Consider the following 20,326-nt stretch of genomic DNA (forward strand, 5'->3'; position numbering starts at 1 on the left):
CAACACATTTAGAAGATCTGAAAACCTGTGAGAGACCAGGGTTCTCAAGGTGTTAAAGAAAGAAATCACATAAAGAAAGGGCACATGGAATCACTATGCAGTTCTCCATATGCACCAAGGAAATATCCACATGAACAAAATAATTTTACACTCCATAACATCTTTTTATGTTCAAAAACTACAATGATAAGCATACTGTACCTCTGAGTAATGTGTTTCAAGCTGAAACGTGCAACCACTGATTAAGTGCCAATAGTAAATATAAATTTAAATATTCATTTCTCCTGAGAACAAGTAGTTATTGGAACGCCTTACCTGGAAATTCCCATTGTTTGCAACTGACCACGTGACATATTTTGTTGACTGTATCATTACTTCTGTTATGACCCTTGTGAATTTTTCTATCTTCACTTTTGGTTGTACGTACTTATGTCGGAACTCTCTCCTGCTTAGACATATGTCCGCAGTATCGTGAAAATAAAAAAAAAACACATGGAGGAATATAGGCTTGATCTCCGTGTATCATAGCCAAGAAAGGCTCTGAAGCTAGGTCATGTGCACATCCCATGTGGTGTTTATCTATATTATTGTCAAAGTAAAATTACTTGCTTGTGGTATTGCTTTTTCCTGATGCCTGCTGGAAGAGTGCTCATTTGTGCCTTGAAAGCATTGTGCTGCTCCTGAAATTCCTGCGAAGCGCTACAGTTACATTAGAATGAAGTCACTAACTCGCTAGATGGCGTAATGGTGTGTGATTGTTTTGCGTGAACTTTCAGGACAGTGCTTCAAATGTCCGTGTGGCAAGAGTGGCTGGTGGCCATGGCGTACATTCATCCACGCAACGGGGAGGAGCAGAAGATCTCGGACATGGTCTACTCCCTATTCCGCATGCTTCTCCATCACGCCATCAAGTATGAGTATGGAGGATGGAGAGTTTGGGTCGACACGCTGGCTATCGTTCATTCCAAGGTCAGTTGCATACGGTTCTTTTTGGATACTATATTCTTCTGCATAGTGTTGCCTTTATGTGATAGTTTTTCTACACTCTTAAAAGCATTTAACTTTCCATAGACTTTAACTGGTGCCGAACATTTTCGATTTTTTCTCCTTGGCCTTACTTCTCAAACCATGCATGCTTGCTAGCAAGTTGACATTCACTCTGTGCTGTCGTCCTTGGCTGCACACAAACATGTAAGCACAAGGCACAACATACAGCTTCTTACTAGGAGCTTGCCTGTATTTGTTGTGATGATAGACATTGAATAAAATATAATAAATAATTAGAACCAATCAGTTGATTAAGTAATTGATTAATCATATTTGAATAATTACATATATATGTGAGCTAACATAATCAAAACTGGTGCTTTATGTGCATAAACTTTAGAGAAAAATTTGCTACAAATTGACAACAGTGGCCTTTATTATCATGTCAGTGACAGACTCAGCTAATGGGAATATCAAGCAACATACTCAGACACAGCCATAACCCCAAGTGCGAAGTCGGAGAAGCTTGTTAATCTGGGAAGGATTGAAAAGTGGGCGAGTTGGAACCTATCCATTCTTGGGCAGTGCATATAAAAATGAAACACGAGAAAGAATGAACAAATGCTGGTTAACATTGTCCGTCAAAAAGGAGCCCGAAGAACTTGTTAGTTTCGCTAACACTCTCATCACAGAATGTGCGAGCCTTGTTGGCATTTCCGCTGTTTTTTATTCAAAGCCTGTATTAGCAGCAACAGCAGAGGCTGCATTGGTTTCTGTGCCCACTGAGAGTGCAGCGCACATGGGCATCGTCTTAGTTGGAAGATTGTAGCTCAATCTGCCGCTCCTTCCGTGCTGTTGAAAGAGAAGCAGCGACGCCGGGGCCGACTCTTGCCTGATTTTTACTCATATGACCTTAACTGATAATTTTTTATTATAATAATTGTGGTTAAAGCATTGATTAAGTGGAATGTTAATTGATGAATTGCCCACCTCTAATTTGTTCGCGTTCTTGTCTGCAGCCACCAGTTGAGTAGGAAAAACAGGTTAGACTGCAAAGAGAGCAACCCAGATAGTTCCATTAAAAAACCTTGTCTTTATTTTGGATAGTCACTGTACTAAGCAGTATATTTCTCAGAGGTGAGCATTTCTAAAAAGTGACTCTTCAATATCCAATGTGAGAGTCTGTGTAGGTTTAGGGCTAAAGTTCCACAGGGCATGGTGAGAAGCTGTTGACTCTCATTGTTGCAGGCAGTCCTCATTGAAACAAATCCACCTTATTGGTTGGTTGAAGACATACTTAGTTGATACTCTTAGTGCCTAGTAGCTATAGTGTTGGGCTGCTAAGCACGAGCTTGCAAGGTCGAATCCTGGCCCCCGCGGCCACATTTCGATGGTGGCAGAATGTGAAAACACCCATGTGCTTAGATTTAGGTGTACGTTAAAGAACCCCAGGTGGTCCAAATTTCCGTAGTCCCCCGCTACGGCGTTCCTCATAATCAGAGCATGATTTTAGCATCTGAAACACCACAATTTAATTTTTTTAATATTCTTAGCTATGATAAAGACAAGTCCATTCAGAAATGGTTCATTCAGGACCTGAAACTGTTTTATCCTGCAGGTGTCTCTGGAAGAGTACAAGCTGCATTTTGCTCAGATGTATGAGCACTTTGACCAGCGACGTGTGGACCACATCACTGACCCTGCTGTGCGTCGCAAGCGACCAATTAGCACCATTTCGGGCCTTGACCGGTGTCCACCACCAGAGTCAGATCTCCCTGTTGCTCGCAGGGTATCTGAAGACCAAACTGTAGCCACCAGACCAGACATTGTGCAGGTCAGGGAAGGGCTGGGGGAAGAGGAGGAAGAAGCCACCAGGGGGACTGTGACTTTCCCGTCCATCGTACCGTCCACACCAAGTCAGCTGCCAGACCCTGTGCCGTCAGATGATGTGAGCAAGGCCACTTATATGTTTATTTGCTGTACTTGCACAAATATAACGAGAGTCGCTTTTTTTTAATTCCCAGCCTCAGAAGTTATCTTGCATCATATTCAGTATCAAGCTTCAGCACTGAGCATCTCTATAAATGTACTGTATGTCAATGCCATTGGCAGGACACGTAATGCGTAGGGCAGCTAACTGCGTAGGACAGCTAACTGCGTAGGGCAGCTAACTGGTTGTCTAACTTTTAGAGCTACAGAATGGGTACGATGATGATGATGGGAAGCACAACTGAGTGTAACGAGCCACTCATTGTGAATTCTTTCTGTTGCCTTGCATCTGATTTTGTTAACATTTGTATTGCAGGTTGTTCCAGTTGTTGAAATCTCTGAAAGCCCAGTGGATGTTATGCAGCCAAATCAGACCGTTGTCTGTCCCGATGTGATTCCGGTCCAAGAGACTATCTCTGGCAAGTCTAGCCTTGAAGAGAAGCGCACCCCTGCAGAGGAAGATGCATCACCCACCCAAGATAATGCTACACGAGAGCCTGTAACTTCCCCCGATGTTGTTCCCCACCCCAGCGACATGTCTTCTGGCAAGGATGTTCAGGAGAATTCACCTGAGCACGTTGAAAAAAACCTACCAGACACATTCACCGAGGATCCATGCTTGACAGATAGGGAGTCTTCGGTTGCCTTGGGAGATCAGGTTAACAGTGCTGAAGTTACCGCATGTGCAGATTGTAAAACTGAAGAAAGAGCGAAGGAAGAATGTGCAGAACCGAATGCTGTCTTAGAACCTAGCAAGGAAGAGCACCCTGTTTTCACGATTGAGACATCTGCAGATAGAGATGAAGCAGGAGGAGGTGAAGTATCAGCTGAGTGTGATGTCTTTGAAGATGCCCAGGGTGGTGATGGAAGTGAAACCTCAGAAGGCACTTCTGCGCTCCCTGATGATGGCATGGACAGCACAGAGAGAGATATTGCGAAAGGAGAAGCCAATGAAGTGTTGTCAGAAACAAATGCAGACAAGATGGAGACAGCAACAGCACAAGCTGTGGCAGAGCCATCAAACACCACTGATGGGACACTGAGTGCCGAAACTGAGCAATGGGAAGTTAAGGGTGACAGCCGGTCAGAACATTCTACATCTGGCTCTCCTGTGAAGTCTGTTGAGAGTAGTGGTGGTGGTGCAGATGCCAGCAGTCTCGAGGAATCGGCTGGGAACAGTCCTGTTCCCCCAACGCAACAAAAACTTATAGTGGCCTCTGAACAGTTGGTTAGCCACCTTCCTGCAATTGTGAACCCCACTGAGGAAGTGCCATTGCCGCCACCAGCCATGGATTCTGAAGTGTTGTCGTCGCCTCAAGAGTCACCCATGCACCCCAGTGTTGGAGTTACCGATGATGCCAGCACGGTGAGCAATATCAAAGATGAAATTGACAGCAATGGAAACTGCTGCACTGTCTCAGGCACAGCAGCCAACGATGGTGGGGATGACATAGGTGATGAACGCATGGAAGCTAAGCGGACTTTGGCACAAACAAACCTGCTGGATGGGGAAGAAGATGACACAACAGCAGCAGCTGAGGCAAGTGGCATCAGCACCATTGAGGCCCAAGTTGAGCGGCAGCGCAAGCACATGGCTGAGATGGGGCTGAGTGATGCGCCTCCTACAGAAGGCTCGGGTGAAGATGACGACGACGATGTTTGCGCGAACAACGCTGGACTTATTCGTCGTGCTCGTAGTGCTTCACACGCGTCCTCTGCTACTGCTGCTGCTGCCGAGAAGGTGCCACCTTCAAGACCCAAGTCTGTAGAAATCGCCCCTGCTGGCTCGACTGCCAGTGGGAGGCAGCTGTTCAATGCCGGGCCTTCACGTCCGCCGTTTCGCATTCCAGAGTTTCGTTGGTCACCCATCCATCAGCGTCTCTTGTCTGACCTCCTTTTCTCCCTCGAGACAGACATCCAAGTGTGGCGCAGGTCAGTAGCTCATTGATTGATTTTAACGTCACAAAAAACAGTGTCAGCTGTGAGGCATGAGGTGGTGAAGTACACTTCATCATTTGAGGCCATGCAAGGTATTTAGCATATGTTCAAGTGTTTTTCCCCCCAGTGTTTGGTTATCATGGCAAGAAATCAGTGGACCTTGTGCTCGATAATAAGACACCATAGTTTCAGAGTCGATGTAGCAGATAGGTAGATGTCAAATAGGCCTTTTAGTTAAAATGCAATTGGAAATAACCATTATGCAATACAGTGACATCTTTCACTGTGGTTGATTATATCGGATAAAATCTTTACAGTTGAAAGCATGTTTATCTGTGCGAGGACCTGTCCCTGTGTGCAAATATAAATAGTGCTCATCAAAGCTGGCTTCTCCACAGTAAGGAACTTTGCTAGGTGAAGTCCACTTCGTCATTCTCTTTGTTTTACAGGTTATGATAGCCTGTATACTAGATATGTTTATATGTGCAGGTAACCAAGGATGTTAACATGGCAAGAGTAAGTGCCATTATAACTTAATAAATGGTAAATGAGCAAGGGCACGCCAGCAGGGATACACTCTGAACAGTTTGAACTCTGAATCACTTGTCAGTTTCATGAGCAGAGCTCCTGAGGTGCCTTGCATTTCCTTTGCTATCATGTCATATTGACAAGATAGAATTGGCTTCAGTGTGCACCTCAATAAGTAATACAGTTGTTTGTGGTGCTATTTGTAGTGATAGCCTTAGTATTATATCACTGATTGTGTTCAAAGTACTGTGTTGGTTTGTAAACAAGAACATGAAGGTAATAACACTTCTGCCTTAGGATTTCAGGACCTATGTGTCAATTTCAGAGAAATTTATTTACTCATGTTTTCATCCTGCCCCCCCCTCCCCCCCCCCCTTTTTTTCAAGGTGCAGTTGTGACAAAAAAAAATGCCTTTCTGTGTCTTTCTCTTTCTTTTGCAGCCACAACACAAAGACAGTTATAGACTTTGTCAACAGTGGGGAGAATGCCATCTTCGTCATTAATACAGTGCACCTCATCTCTCAGCTGGCTGACAACATCATCATTGCCTGTGGAGGGCTGTTGCCTCTTCTAGCATCTGCAACTTCCCCGAATGTAAGCTGTGGCTTTCATCACTGTCTGAAATTGGAATGGCCATCGTAAAGCAATTACTTAGTGGATACTCTGACTGTGCATGCCATTTGCTCTTTTTTTTTTTTTGCACTTGTTGCTATTTGTGGCTCAGTTTGTATTGTTTGTTTATTGAGTCTTTTGCATGCCTGTTTGATCTGCTTCGGCACTGATGGCCTTGTTTCAAGTTTTGTTTTGACATGGTGCATAGAAAAGGAGAGTAGTATGCCTTGAAGTATTTGCTGGTATGCCTTACCATTGAAGTATTTCAGTTATATAAGTACAATGTGCTCATTGCATCATGAAATGTGTGGAATGCTATAAAACATAATCATTTTCTCAGCACCAGACTTGCAGTTTAGAGCTAACTGCATTCGCGATATCCTTACAACAGAGTGGAAAATGTTCTTGATAGGATAAATTTTCTTGTTGTACCTTATATGTGATATAATCCAACAAATTATCTGCAGATAGATAAGGTGGTGCCTATCCAAGATCTCAGAGCTCACGGAAAGCTTCTAGTGCTTCCATTTTTCTCTCAAAACTGCAAAAAAAGAGGAAATATTTTGATACACATTAATGGAACCTGTTCGGCTAGATTTTATTGGTGATTCAACAACTGTATAGAGATGTCTGTGAATAAATATAGTAGAAGGTATCTTTAAAGAACAGACTTATCAAGATATCAATTTCAACATAGTAAATATAAAGTTTGGTTAGGCACCCTTGATTTCAATCTGATTTCCGAAAAAAAATGAAGATCACCAGATTTGTCAAGGGGTTGCCGAAATGCAGATCAGAATGAAAGATGTGAATGAACAACACGTATATTGTGTGCTTATTATGACTACTGCTTTTTCACTAAAATCTTTCCTATGGGGCTTGATCGTTGAATGCTACTTGCAATATTTCTGTGCATAGTTCTATAAACAGTATTGTATAATACTTTTTATACACTTTTCACTTTCAGCTCCCAACGCTAGTGCTACTGCTTTTTATCAGGCTTAAATCATTTCCACTTCATTATCCTATTCAGTAGTAGTACGTTTACATGCAGCGTTATGTTTGAATCCGAGCCGTACTTGAGTTGCACTATGTCCATGTCTTCTTTATTGGACCTTGAGCATCTTTTTCTTTAACCCATGCAGCATGAGCTGGACGTGATCGAGCCAACACAGGGCATGGCTATCGAGGTTGCTGTAGCATTCCTCCAGCGGCTGGTCTACATGACTGATGTGCTGGTCTTTGCCTCGTCCCTGAGTTTCTCAGACCTGGAGGCTGAGAAGAACATGTCCAGTGGAGGCATCCTCAGGCAGTGCCTCAGGCTAGGTGAGGTTACCGTCGGCTTTGTGCACTTGCACATGCACATGTCTGAGAGTTTCTCGTGTATCAACCTGCATGCTACCTTTTACACATCATATGGTGAGGTTGTGCTATGTTTGTGCTGGTTGCAGTCTGTACAGCAGCTGTTCGCAACTGCCTGGAATGTCGGGAAAGGAGCTGTCCCTTGACACCTGTGACACCACAGACTCCCACCACTAGGGACCCTCTGCGGCCTAACCCAATTCACGCACTCATTGGTGGTGTGCAGCCATCAGCTAAGGTTTGTCCACACTGTTTGCTGGCTGGTTGTTTGATGGTGATACTTTTGTCAACAATGTGTGGCAGATTCAGTTGCCCTTCTGTTTGTGGTGAAAGCCAGCATAAGAGTTGTAAGAGTAGGGGCACTTTTTGGTGGGAATTGCAGCCATTTACAGAAAATGTTGCATTCTTGTCTTTTTTATCTATACTGAGTGCGTCATTACCCCTTGTATTGCAGAACAGAATGCGTTATTAGCAAAATTGTAGCATGAAGACATAAGGCATTTGCACATTTTTTTGTTTGTGGGAGCAGTTGTTTGATGTATCTTTCTCTCCAGTATTCTCTTGCCACATTTTGATTCGTCCAAGGAACCTCTATCAGAGGCCATGAACACAAGCTTAGGTCATGATCGCTGTTAGATTCATCCAAAAGATCAACTTCACCAGCAGTGTTCATATTCATCATTGTCATCATCACTTTGTTACCTTAGGGTCATTGCAGACTCTTTTTTTTCTTTTGCTGTGGCTCTAGAATGTGTCTCTCCTGCTATGCTCTGCAGAACATTGTGGAAAATCTTGGCGGTCAAAGCAGCCCCATACGAGACCCAGAGAAGCTGCTGCAGGACATGGATGTGAACCGTTTGCGAGCTGTCATCTACAGAGACGTACGTCACCTTTGTTTGTACCATTCACACTAGATTCTCGCTGTTGGGGTAGTGCTTCTCAAACAATAGCTAGTTTAGATTTGGAGACCTAAGCACTTGGGAGACCCATGAAAATAGGGGGCACGTGTACAGAACCCAAGCCTAATCATGGGTTTTGTGTTTGTGTTGACTGAAGACCTTAAAATCAAGGAATAGCCTAGGGCACAGGGTCACCCAGGAAGCTTAGCGTAAACTAACATGGCAGCAGCCATCGAACTGACGGCTCTCGCCTAGCACCGAATCTGACCCAATTTTTTATTAACTCATTATATTTGTAAGAAACAAATGATGATGACGTAGGCCATCACTTTCACTCACTCACATGAAAAAGATCAAACAATAAATCACTACTCTTTTTATAGCGGTTGTCGATTCGAGAGCTTGTAGGCCTAAAGGGGTAAGGTTTTGGCTTACATACTAAACAATTAAAAACCAAAGTGTGCATGCCGAAGGTTTCCCATTACTCTTAATCAATGATTCAGCATGACAGAAGTGCATACACAAACTTGTTTGAAGGTTCTGAATGGTGGCCCCTGGTTATGAAAAATCTCCTGCATAGCAAGGAAATGCTTAAGTGTTTGTTTGCCTGCCTATTTGTATTTGTATTGCAGTATCCACGAGTTTGTTAAAGCTATGCTAAGCAGCGTTTTACATCATCTCACACATGGTATGCTTAGATAGATGCGTTCTGCAAGGGTTGGTGAATGATACACCTGCACATCCTAAAGCTGGCATAAAGAAGTAATGAAGTTTTAGGACTTTTTCCTTTTTAAAAATTAGGCTTTGCCTTTCTTAATATGTCTTATTGTTTTCATTTCTTATAAGCAGTAGTTCATCTTTTTCTCGTTCATCTTTTTTGTTTTCACTGCAGCAGCCCATCGCATGCATGACCCAACACTACTGTGTTTGCCTCAGTTCTAAAGCTCTATTCGACCTCCGCACCTAAGGACTGCCAATGCAAGGCAACTTAGGAACGTGGAACTTTGGTTCACGTAACACGCTCCCTCCCCCCCCCCCTCCCCCCCAAAAAAGAGAGTGTCTTGGAAGAGCATAACACTGACTACTACTTTCACTCCTTGTCCCCGTTCCACAGGATGAGACCAAACAGGCGCAGTTCCTGGCGTTGGCTGTGGTTTACTTCATCTCCGTGCTGATGGTGTCCAAGTACCGCGACATCCTGGAGCCCCCTTCGTCCTCCTCCTCTTCCTCGTCCACTTCCTCCTGCTGCTCGCAGCAGCCACAGACGCAGCAGCAGCAGCAGCAGCAGCAACAGCAGCAGCAGCAGCGAGCTGCAACTGTGATTCCCCCTTCATCATCTTCAAATGCCACTCATCCGGTCCCCATGCCGCCCTCCGATGGCACAACAGCCGTGCGCCTTACTCAGTCCCAGGCGCAAGGTGACTGCCTCCTGACCCCCTTTTGCACATTGAATTTGCTGATACACACCAGACAGCCACTATTTAGCATTCATTTCTTTATTTTTCACATACATCAGCATCAGGAGGGACTATAGAAGGTGTTCATCATCTGCTTTTGGAACCCCATAACAAATATCCTCTTCTTTTCTGTAGTCTGCTTTTGGTTGGTGCGGCACTTGTTAAGATTTGTCATAGCGTAGTCTTCAATGCCATAAGCCTACATTCAGTCTGCGCACATATGTACATGGGGCCAACTTAAACTTTCCACTGGGCTGCATTTTCTGTGCCTCGTGGAATTGAGAAAAGCTTCCTTGAATTGTCATAACAGTTTATGCACCCGCTAGCTCAGTGGATTGTCATGGGAAAATGTGCAAAACCACCTGGTGAACATCACCAAGGGCAGTCGAGCAAACAATACGCACCAATCAGCTAGTGCGATGCATATGTGGATATTCATGATGACGCTTGTTGTCACAGGACTGCAACCGTCAATTAAACCTGTAAGAGAGAAAGCAGAGCACAACAGTGAATGATGTCACTTCAGTTTATTTCTCTGGGCAAGGGCACAACCTGAAAGAAGACATACAGATGCATGTCACAGTCACTTATTGGAAGGTCACAAGGTCACATGACCGCCACGAGGTCACACCACTACAAAAGTTTGGCATGCTAATGGGTGGTGCGTTATAGGAATTGTGTTGCATAGGTTCAGTGTACAGCTTTGAATTCAGTAAAAACATATAACGTAGGACAAGGCCATGTGGATGTGCTAATAGGTGTATTTGGTTGCTGATAACTCAGTTTATAGGAGGCACCAGTCAAACCTTTTTGCTAAAAAAGATTTGTGAGATGTATTATACCATACCAAAGACATTTTAGACCTTCCATAAACGTTGTTGGCTATCTGTAGTGCATCACTAGAAGTGTGCCCTGTGTATAGGTTTATGTGGTACTAAAAATAAATTACAACACATGAACACATGCCCTGTCATTCCCCTGTCCCCAGCTTTTTAGTTTCTGAAACGTTGCACTAGATAAAATTGTAAAACCATCTTCATATGATCATGTTGGATGCATGCCACAATACCTGATTTTATTTTCTTAAATGACTGCCCAACTCTGTACTGCTGTACTAATGGTTTACTTCTTACACTCAATTCAGTCAGGGGCGGTTGCTGCTGTTGGGCTCTTGCTTTTTTCTAGTGGGGCTTCACATGCATCTTTTGCCCACGTTTCTACTGAACGCAGAGCATGTCATAGGTAAACATGAAATGAAATATAAACATATAAACTACTGTGATCTCTATTCCAATATCATGCAGCCAATGAGAAGGCGTCCGTGCTATGGTCAGACAGCCAAGACGGGGAGCGGGATGAGGTGATTGTAGTCGAAGAGATGGACTCCAGTATCCTGGCCAACATTCACTCCTCTGCTGCCATCATTTCCACAGTGAGTAGACGTCTTTCTTTGTTTTTGTTTTCACTACATTTTGCCCCTTAAGAATTCCGAAAAATTACTGAAGTAAGTAAGCATTGCACTTTATTGTTGTGGATGACGCACATGCTGAAGAGTGGGAAGGTTTCATAAAGCCAGTTTGGGCACAAAATGCACAACTTTTCTTATGTTAAAAGTTTTTCTTCATTGAACAGTGGCGACAGGTACCTAGACATCAACCACTCCCATTACTGACTGCTGGGACAAGATTATAATCACGATGATGGCAAGTCATAAACTGCATTTACATCAAAGCAATCTGGTGCCCAGATGTCTTGCAAACGCCCGTTTTTCTTTCATTGCTCAGTTAATTAGGGTGAAACGGTCATGAATGTATACAGTTCCATATAGGTCATTACTGCGTAGCTTGATAGATTCACTAAGTTACATGATGAAAAAGCTACCGGGGCTTTCACATGAAACTTGAGTGTTGCAATCAATAGCACTTGCGTTCAATTCAGGCATCATGGGAGTGGTGAAAGCTCACTGCACAGATGTGCATACAAAGTGTGGAAACTCTTTCTGTGCAATTCATGTGCACTCAATGTGATGCACAGTGGTAGACTCTGCTTACGAAAAGCAACGTACAGGGTGGCAGAGGAGAAAATGCAATGGAACAAGCCATGGGGCACTGGGATAGGAATTTTGTAATAATGCAGATGCTTAGATGACGCGCTCCCTTCTTACAGACTATGCACTGTAGAGGCACCAAAAAGACATATTTATTTATTTATTTATTTATTTATTTATTTACAGGTGCAGCTCTTATACAATTGGGGCCTTTACACAGGAACATACAGTATTTAATGAAGAATTACCCATTCTCTCCTAATTTCTGTCTGTTGAAATTTGCAAGGTATATTTTTTCTTTGTAGTCTTGCAGAAAATTGCAAGGTGCATAATTACCTAGAGTAGCCATGTGCATCTATTTCCTTATTAGTATGCTGGTGTTAGAGGGACACGTAGATTGAGGACATATCTGTTTACATCACTGCACATTTGACCGGCCCACATAATCTGTAGGTTGCACTCCAGTGCCAAATTCCTGTAAAATTTTGTGCCCTGGCCGTCTGGTCAACTCATCTCATGTAGTGACTGGATCAGTCTGCTGATGGTCACTGGTTTGATTTCCAGAACACGACATATTTCTTTGTCAAACGTGTGGCTTGCTTTTCCTTTCTGCACACCTGTTACGATCCGCAGAGTGCATCAAGCTGCTTCATAGCATTGTTTTGCTATAAAAAGTGCAAGCCAGATCTTTCCTTGTAATACCCATTGTCTTCTCGTCATGCAGTCTCCAGTGCCCAACCCTGCCCACCCTGTAGCAGCCACCACCTACCACCATGAAGCGGTAAATGGATCGGGGGAGCCTCTGGACAACTACCAGGCTACGATCCTCGTGCCCCAGGAGCCAGCACTCAATGGCCTCAACAAGGTATGGCCCCAAAATGAAATTGTTGCCACTTTGTGCATGGCATAATATCGCAAGAGTGGCTCTGCAGTGCTTCTTGCCTTCGAGCAGGTTACAGTGAAAGAGCTTGGGCTGGAGTCTGTACCATACAAATCCTTAAGAATAGCATGTTGCTTGTCGTTCCACCACTTTATTTGTTTTTAAGCATGAGTTCACAGTTTCAGGCTTGAAAAGATTGATGTCAGACTTGTTCACATGTTTGCTGAAGCCTAAAGGATGTGTCTGTGGCAAGGCCCATGCACTCGCACCATTCACGAACAGTGCACCCACAGCTATGAACAGTGCAATCCTCTCAGAGAAATGAATGAGCTGCTGCATGCAAAATGCATGGAACATGTTGGGGGAGTGAAGTGGGAGGCAGAAATTAATTGATCGGATGAGTGCAGTGGTGGGGAACAGAAGGCGATAGTGATGACCAAATGGACCAGGTGTTCAATCACCAGATGAGGAAAAGAAGGCCATAGTTAGTGCCAAAACACACTAGACATTCTGTCATCAATCATTTCTGGCACCTGTCATTTGCATATTGTTACCCTCTGTATTTTGAGAACTGGCTGTGAGTTGAAGGCAGTAGAATAAACACTGCTTTCGTTGTGCATTTCAGCTCATGTACAGCGAGCTGCATTGTAGCCGCAGTGTTCAACTGGGATCTCACAGGCCATGCAAAACTGTTGCATATGCAGAACTTGTGTATAGAGTCATGAAGTCGGATAGCACTTATAATGTAATACTTCGCATACTGCTTATGAAATGCCATGAGCAAGTAATACCATAACACAGAGCTGTACCTAAATCTTTTTCTCTCCTTACTTTGTGCCATAGGTATTCAAACACCTCCTATGGCAGCAATTCAGTAAATGTTAATGGGATACAAAAGGAAGCCTATCATGCTTACTCCTGCTTCTGAGTGCATGTTAGGTAGTCATTTTCAACTCTGCCATCTTTTACATGGAGGTGCCTGAGAGCGGAATGACGCCAGTGGCTACCAGCAAAATAGGCGAGGAAAGTGGGCTGGCACCGAGCGCACGTGAGGCGAGCCTGACGCAGAAACTGGAGGGCGCGCTCGGCAGCGTGTGCCCGCTGCTTCGCGAGATCATGGTGGACTTTGCGCCCTTCCTATCACGCACGCTCGTCGGCTCGCATGGCCAGGACCTTCTTGTCGAAGGCAAAGGTGAGCATTGAGTCTATTCAGCATGCTGAGAACTGTTGCCGAGTTTGTGTTGGAGAAGTCTCTAAGAAGCACAGTTACAAAAATGTTCGCTGCCTCACCTAAGCGTTTGTGGGCCGGTAAATGAAGTGTGTACAGTCATGGACAGATTAGCCCTTTTTTAGTCCTGTGTCAGGTTCCTCCCGACACTGAAAAATATTGGTTCTGGACAGATGTACACTGTACAAGAGCCCTAGAATCAAAGAATATTTCCTGAAATAAACCACTATGTGTTGGTTCACAGGACTGCTTTTTATGCATAGCATCCTAAGCATGCGAATTCCTTCCTCACCAGAACAACTGCAAAGTGGGCAAATTCTCATGGCTGCAAAGGGTTAATAGTCAACATGTTAAAGCTAACTAGAACAGGATCTTGTTTCCAACTTTTGCCACTTCGTAATATCTTAGCACCACTATGGCTTGTATGTTTAATTTATGGCTAATACATTTGACTTCCATTAATTCGATCCTAATGGGACTAATGAAATTGATCTAATTATTCAGCATGTCAAATTAAACAAGATACAGAAAAACATCAGAACACGCCACTGATTCGTCTGGCAGTACTTGCCCATTTCTAACACGCCCAAGAATCAAACACGAGCCTGCTTCCTGTGTGGTCAAGGTAAAACCTAACGTAGAGATAACATTAAAGTTCCTAAACAAAGTAGAAATCTAACGCACGCCCTATTTTTTAGCAAGAAAAAAGAGTCTAATATGTGCTGCACCAAGGCAGCCAGTTTTCTTTTAAGTCAGCTTTGCCAGAATAAGTTGTGTATGCAGTAAAGCATACAAATGCTGCAAAGACGGTTACAATTTCGTGTCTAATTGTACCATGCAGGCAATTTTCCACCAAATCTTCATGGAAAAAAAAAAAAGAAAGCTGTGAATTAGAATCGGGCAAATACAGTAGTCAGGCATTGTGAGCTACGGTTATTGCTTGAAAATTTTCCTATGCCAGGCCGGAAACGAGTGTTTTCGGCGGTAGATGATGTATGTTCAATGCATTTGCTGTCCACTAAGGTATGTGGGGCTGACTGGTCAAGTTCAAATTATCTGGCAAAGGTAATCTTTAGGATCGAAATAAATAAAGTTTAGGCACATAGAAATGCTTGGGCGCGCTCGGGACCTTTGTTTAGGGTCGAATTAACAAAAGTTTATTGTACCATGTTTTATTACTAGACGCATAGTAGTTCAAAGTATGAGTTTTCAAATTATAACACGAAAGAGGCATGCTACTTCATACTCTTTAATTAGTGCTTCACTTGTCTCTTATAATGCAATAATATATGTAAGTGTGTCATGTTGTGGCAGAAATAATCAGGCCCTGATGTCTTTTCTCTTCCCAACAACCAACCTATGGCAGGGCTTAGCACGTTCAAGAACAGCACCTCAGTGGTGGAGCTAGTGATGCTTCTGTGCTCCCAGGAGTGGCAGAACTCACTGCAGAAACATGCTGGCCTTGCCTTTATCGAGCTCATCAACGAAGGAAGGTCAGTACAGATGTCATGCACCTTTCTGCACTTGCAGGAGAGATTCATCTTTGGGTTCTCTTTTCTTCTTACCATAAGTTCAGGACAAGTGACATGCCAAGTATTGAGAAAAAGTAATTCTGCAGAAACCATCAACGATGATTGTCAATGCAAGCAAAAAGCTGAGCCCTTCAAGAAAGTTATTCGCTTTATTAAAGAAATGATGTGCTGGAAGGCATGTATTTGTTGCGGTGAGGATGTTTAGGTAGTGCTTCGTGTTTCATTGAATAATTATTTAGTGAACAGAGCTGCTAACCACTGCATCAGAGGTGGTTGTATAAATGGTGCATCTCATAAAGCTATAATACATAGTTGGCTTTCAGCGATGAACATGCCCTGCAAAATGCTTTCGCTTTGGAAGTCCTTTGCAAGTCCAACCACCACAACCAACCTTCAACCGCCATCCACGAAAATGGGCGAAAGAGCTAGAGAAAGCTATTCACTTTAATAACTAGCTGCTTTGGGAACACTTACTTTTGGATAATTCTAATATCGTGCAAAACTGCGTTTTCTGAGAAGTCTGATACCCATGAAAATAAACGCCAGTACAACTCTTTGTGGCTACTCTGGCACATGTGAGCAATTGAAACTGGTGACATTCAGCTTGGCATGTGGCCTCTTTCTGCTAAAAAGATGCAGAAAAATGTGGCATGGCTGCTTGCCTTTGCAGCTATTATTTTTTTCTATCTTGTTCAGTTGCAGCTGCCACATTCTGCCACATTTCGGCAACCAAATAGCTTTTGACATCAATAATCGTAAAACATAATAGTATTGTCAAACCCAATTATATCGAACCCATTTCCATTATAGTATAGAACAATTTCTAAACATTGTGAAGCTTCAGCAAAACAACATAGCAAAAATGTACATTTAACATTGAACGAAAATCTTCTCCACACTCAATAAATTGAACTCCATGCAGTTCCAAATGGCTCTGTAAGTTGGGTTTTCTGCAGGAAAAAGCCACAATGATGCATGCAGTGAAGGAAGGAAAAACAAAAGTTTTTCTTCCACTGCACCGTAGTGAAAGAGAAAGTTCTCTTTTTTTGTGTGTGTTTGTGTGTGTGTGTGTGTGTGTTGATGCTGTTGACCACTGAACTTGTTTGATCTGTTGACGCCCATGCGGCAATTAGCATGTGGGTGCCCAAGCACACTTTAGGAAGTGCATAGGAAATGGCAACCTTGCACAAACTTTCACTACTTCTGTTTACAAAACTTACCAGAGGACTTCAAGACAGCCTGGAGTCCATCGAAATTTTCTTTTTAAGCAATTTTTAACATTCGGTAGGATTACACAATAGATGATAGTTGGATCTCTTGCACCATTATCATTGAAACTCATTTGTGGTATATATGTTTGCTTGAACTTATGCTGTTTTTTTTTTCTTTCAAATGTGCTCAGGCTGCTTTCCCATGCCATGAAAGACCACATTGTCAGGGTGGCCAACGAAGCGGAGTTCATCCTCAACCGCATGCGAGCGGACGACGTTCTCAAGCACGCTGAATTTGAGGTACCTGTTGCTGTGTGCTGTCGAGTTATTTTGTCATTCACCATGTGGTGAAATTGGGCATGATAGTACAGTGTTACACATGTGGTGTGTTCTAATAACTGCAGTAGACTCCCTTTAAGACAAACTCGAACGGACCATGAAAATTTGTTCGCCTTATCAGAAGAATATATGGCAACGTGACCAGGTGCATCCAAATATCTCACTTCAAAACGGTACATGAAGTAGACTTACAATGGGGGAAACATGAGAGAAAGTATTTTTTAGCTGAGCTTAATAGAAAACTGTCCTTAAGTGGTACTCTTGCTTGGTTTAATCCAATCTGTGATGGATGTTCAGCACCTCTCTGCAAATCGGCGAGTAGCCACAAACGATGTCATCTCACCTAATGACCTTAAAGATCCTTCTGTGCCTTTGTGCTGCTGGGAAAAGTTCACTAGGGACGTCAAGCAGGCATCTGCCACCTCACAGGTCATCGGCGCAGGCTCAGAGCTAGCGTAAGTACAAAGGAGAACGCTGAGCGTGTGGCGAAGCAACGCAACCTAGAGGAAAGTCTAGGTGGCATTGAGCAAAGTGGAGATGGAGAAACGAGGCAAAGTGTCGCAGAGAAAGAATGTAGCTGGACACATGCTGGGTTAAACTGCTTTGGCAGTTGCTACAGGTTTTGTTTGCGATACGGATGTACCGAGCTTGTCACGTCATATCATTGTCCTGGCTCGCCATATGCTATCTGCGTGGGTGAAACCGTGTGACGGTGAGCCGACGATGGCGACTCAGCATGTGCAAAAGAGGACATGGAGGTGGGAAAGCATGTCGTCTTCTGTCGCTTGCATGACACCGGGGAGGGGAGGGAGGGGGTGTTGTACTTCGGCTCCTTGCAGTCGACTGGGATTTATTTTGAAAGCTTTGGGGGCTCAGTCTAGGTGGGCCAATGGCTCGTAGCTTTGCGTGCACTGTATTCACGTCGCTTAGTTTGTGTTGAAGCGATAGACAGCACGAAGGTCACTTCACTCGCTGCTGCTGCTGCTGCAATTCCTCATGCCAGCGTTTTGAGAATTGAGCGTCCATGGTCATCGAGTGTGATGTGTTCATGTTTGCCTGTGCGCGCTGACACCCTTATTGTCAATTTAGTTAGTAAGCGAATGAAAGACCCATCCTACTCTGGCGGCTGCTGCGTATGGCATGGCCACTCGAGCCCTGTCTTGAATACGATCTGCGATGCGGACAGTACAGGTGCACTGAGGGCTGATAATTTCGTGTGCACCATTGCACCTATACATTTGCTCGTCGCCCACGTTCGCGAAGTGGAACGTCACTGTCTATTTTTGTTTCCTCCTCTTGTTTTTGCCTCTGTCCACGGGCGATGTGCGCCGCAGGCCTTCAGTAGGATGCCTCAATGTGCACGCCCCCAGGTTCAGTGCACTGAGGCACCCTAGCCTGCAGGCTCGGTAGCGGGGGCAGTCACTCCGAACATTTGTCTTAACCAAAGAGCATGTCTGAGGCAGCTCGTCTTAAACAGATTTGTTTGCATTGAGTCTGTAGAAAAAGCAAACAAACGTGCCCATGTTGTTCGTTAGATGTGAGAATTCGGCTTAACTGAGTTCGTCTTAACGAGAGTTCACGGTGTATCACTTTCTTTAGTTCTATTGAGTGAGTGTACAGAGCTGCTAAGTCTTGCAAAATGAAGCCAACATGTCTCTGCCTTTATGCATTACATGACTTGTGCATAACAGATCATTATAGGAACTGGTAAAGAGAATTAATAGACGACCTTACTATGACCTAAACTATTGAGTTGGTATTCATCACACTGAAATAACACACCTGGCATGGGAGTTTCTTTATAGGCTCCATACTGGGGTCAATAATTAAATACAATGAAATCCCATTAGAGCAAACCTCTCATTAATGATTTTTAAAATTAATGAACATTTCGAAAAATCCCCCACCAAGTGCTTATTGGTTGAATGTAAAAATCTTTCACTACTACGAATTTCGGAGGAGTAAGGCCTCTCTACCTAAATGACGAATTTCGGAATACCAAATTGTTCAAAATAATGCATTTAATTTCATTGTCATCGTATCTTAATAACACTTCACAATAAAGAATTTTTAACGTAAGAATCTGCTTGCAACAGCACAAACCACGACAAATGCTACGTATGTGCCACTACCATCATCATCAATATGCCTGCCTACATTTCTCTGTGCTTCTGCTCTTTTTTAAACGCACGTTTGCCCTGTCGGCATCGCCTGTACTTGGAATCGCGCTTCGTCGGCCCTCGCCGTCTTTGTTCCGTCAACTGGGTACCTCGGCACGTTTCTGGGAGGGCTGTTTTGCTCGCTTTAAACACTAGACGTTCATTTCTACGTTCACGAAAAGCTCTGGAAGCAGCACGAAAAAAATCGGAGGCAATTTCTTTGCAAGAAAAGGTGCATATTCTTTCTCAACTGCACCCTGGAAAAAAGCAAATCGACATTGCAAAGGTGTGAGGGATTGCACCATTTCTTCAAATAAACGTGCATTCATTTCCGAATACTCAGTGCTTTTTTCCATGCTTTTAGACATTTACGCGTAAGCGGATGTGTTCCCAGCAAAGGTTGGCTACTGCTTTTGTTGCATTTATGATTTTCCATGAGAATAAGATTTTTTTCAACATTACGATTTTTCAAAATAACGAACAATTTTTAGCGGTCCCTTGAGATTCGTTGTATCGAGATTTGACTGTAATATGTCATAATGTTCTTATATGCAAATTCTTTCTTTGTGATACTTTATGCACATATAAACAACCACCACTCTTTTACATTGCTTGAACAATGCACTGATGAGGTGCTGACACATTCTTACTCTTTTGACAAGGGTACAAGTTTACTCTAAGCAAGCTTGCCCCTGATTAGATGGGCTCCCACTAAAGATTTCACTTCTAACTAAACTTTAGTTCATTTAGTGCCCTGCATGATCCATGACCATGATATAATACTACAAGTGGAAATTGAAATTTCCGTGTTCTAATTGGTGTCAGATGTGTCTCACAGTGTGTGTCCTATTTCTCGCAGTCGTTGTGTGCACAGACTGCTGTGGACCGCAAGGAGGAAGAGATGATGTGTGACCACCTTATCACGGCAGCGCGGCGTCGTGATTCCCTAGTGGCTGCACGGGCACTTGAGAAGGTGCTGAACATTCTGACCAACCGCCATGGAGCTTGGGGTCAGAACGCCAAAGGGAGCTCGCATCGAATCACAGAGAATGGCCAGGTGGAGTTTCTCCGGCTAGACGCTTGGGAAGATGATGCGCGACGCCGCAAGCGGCTTGTGCGAAACCCTCATGGCTCTTGCCATCCTGAGGGCACTCTCAA

General features: G+C 43.7%; 1 protein-coding gene across 4 annotated transcripts in view; it reads left to right on the top strand.

The window, feature by feature from the left end:
• rg (A kinase anchor protein rugose) overlaps positions 1–20,326 on the top strand; it is a 336,839-nt gene that overhangs the window by 120,930 nt on the left and 195,583 nt on the right. For all 4 annotated transcript variants that reach the window (XM_075689210.1, XM_075689211.1, XM_075689212.1 and 1 more), the window contains exons 22-35: positions 777–969; positions 2,606–2,935; positions 3,293–4,908; positions 5,883–6,036; positions 7,200–7,380; positions 7,506–7,654; positions 8,193–8,297; positions 9,430–9,733; positions 11,077–11,204; positions 12,544–12,684; positions 13,675–13,891; positions 15,294–15,420; positions 16,862–16,970; positions 20,028–20,326. The exon at positions 20,028–20,326 is cut by the window's right edge and continues 17 nt beyond it. In XM_075689210.1, the coding sequence (XP_075545325.1) occupies positions 777–969; positions 2,606–2,935; positions 3,293–4,908; positions 5,883–6,036; positions 7,200–7,380; positions 7,506–7,654; positions 8,193–8,297; positions 9,430–9,733; positions 11,077–11,204; positions 12,544–12,684; positions 13,675–13,891; positions 15,294–15,420; positions 16,862–16,970; positions 20,028–20,326 (4,053 nt within the window). The remainder of the gene's footprint in view (positions 1–776; positions 970–2,605; positions 2,936–3,292; positions 4,909–5,882; positions 6,037–7,199; positions 7,381–7,505; positions 7,655–8,192; positions 8,298–9,429; positions 9,734–11,076; positions 11,205–12,543; positions 12,685–13,674; positions 13,892–15,293; positions 15,421–16,861; positions 16,971–20,027) is intronic.

Source organism: Dermacentor variabilis, chromosome 4, assembly GCF_050947875.1.
Source record: "Dermacentor variabilis isolate Ectoservices chromosome 4, ASM5094787v1, whole genome shotgun sequence".
In the NCBI taxonomy this organism is placed as follows: domain Eukaryota; kingdom Metazoa; phylum Arthropoda; class Arachnida; order Ixodida; family Ixodidae; genus Dermacentor; species Dermacentor variabilis.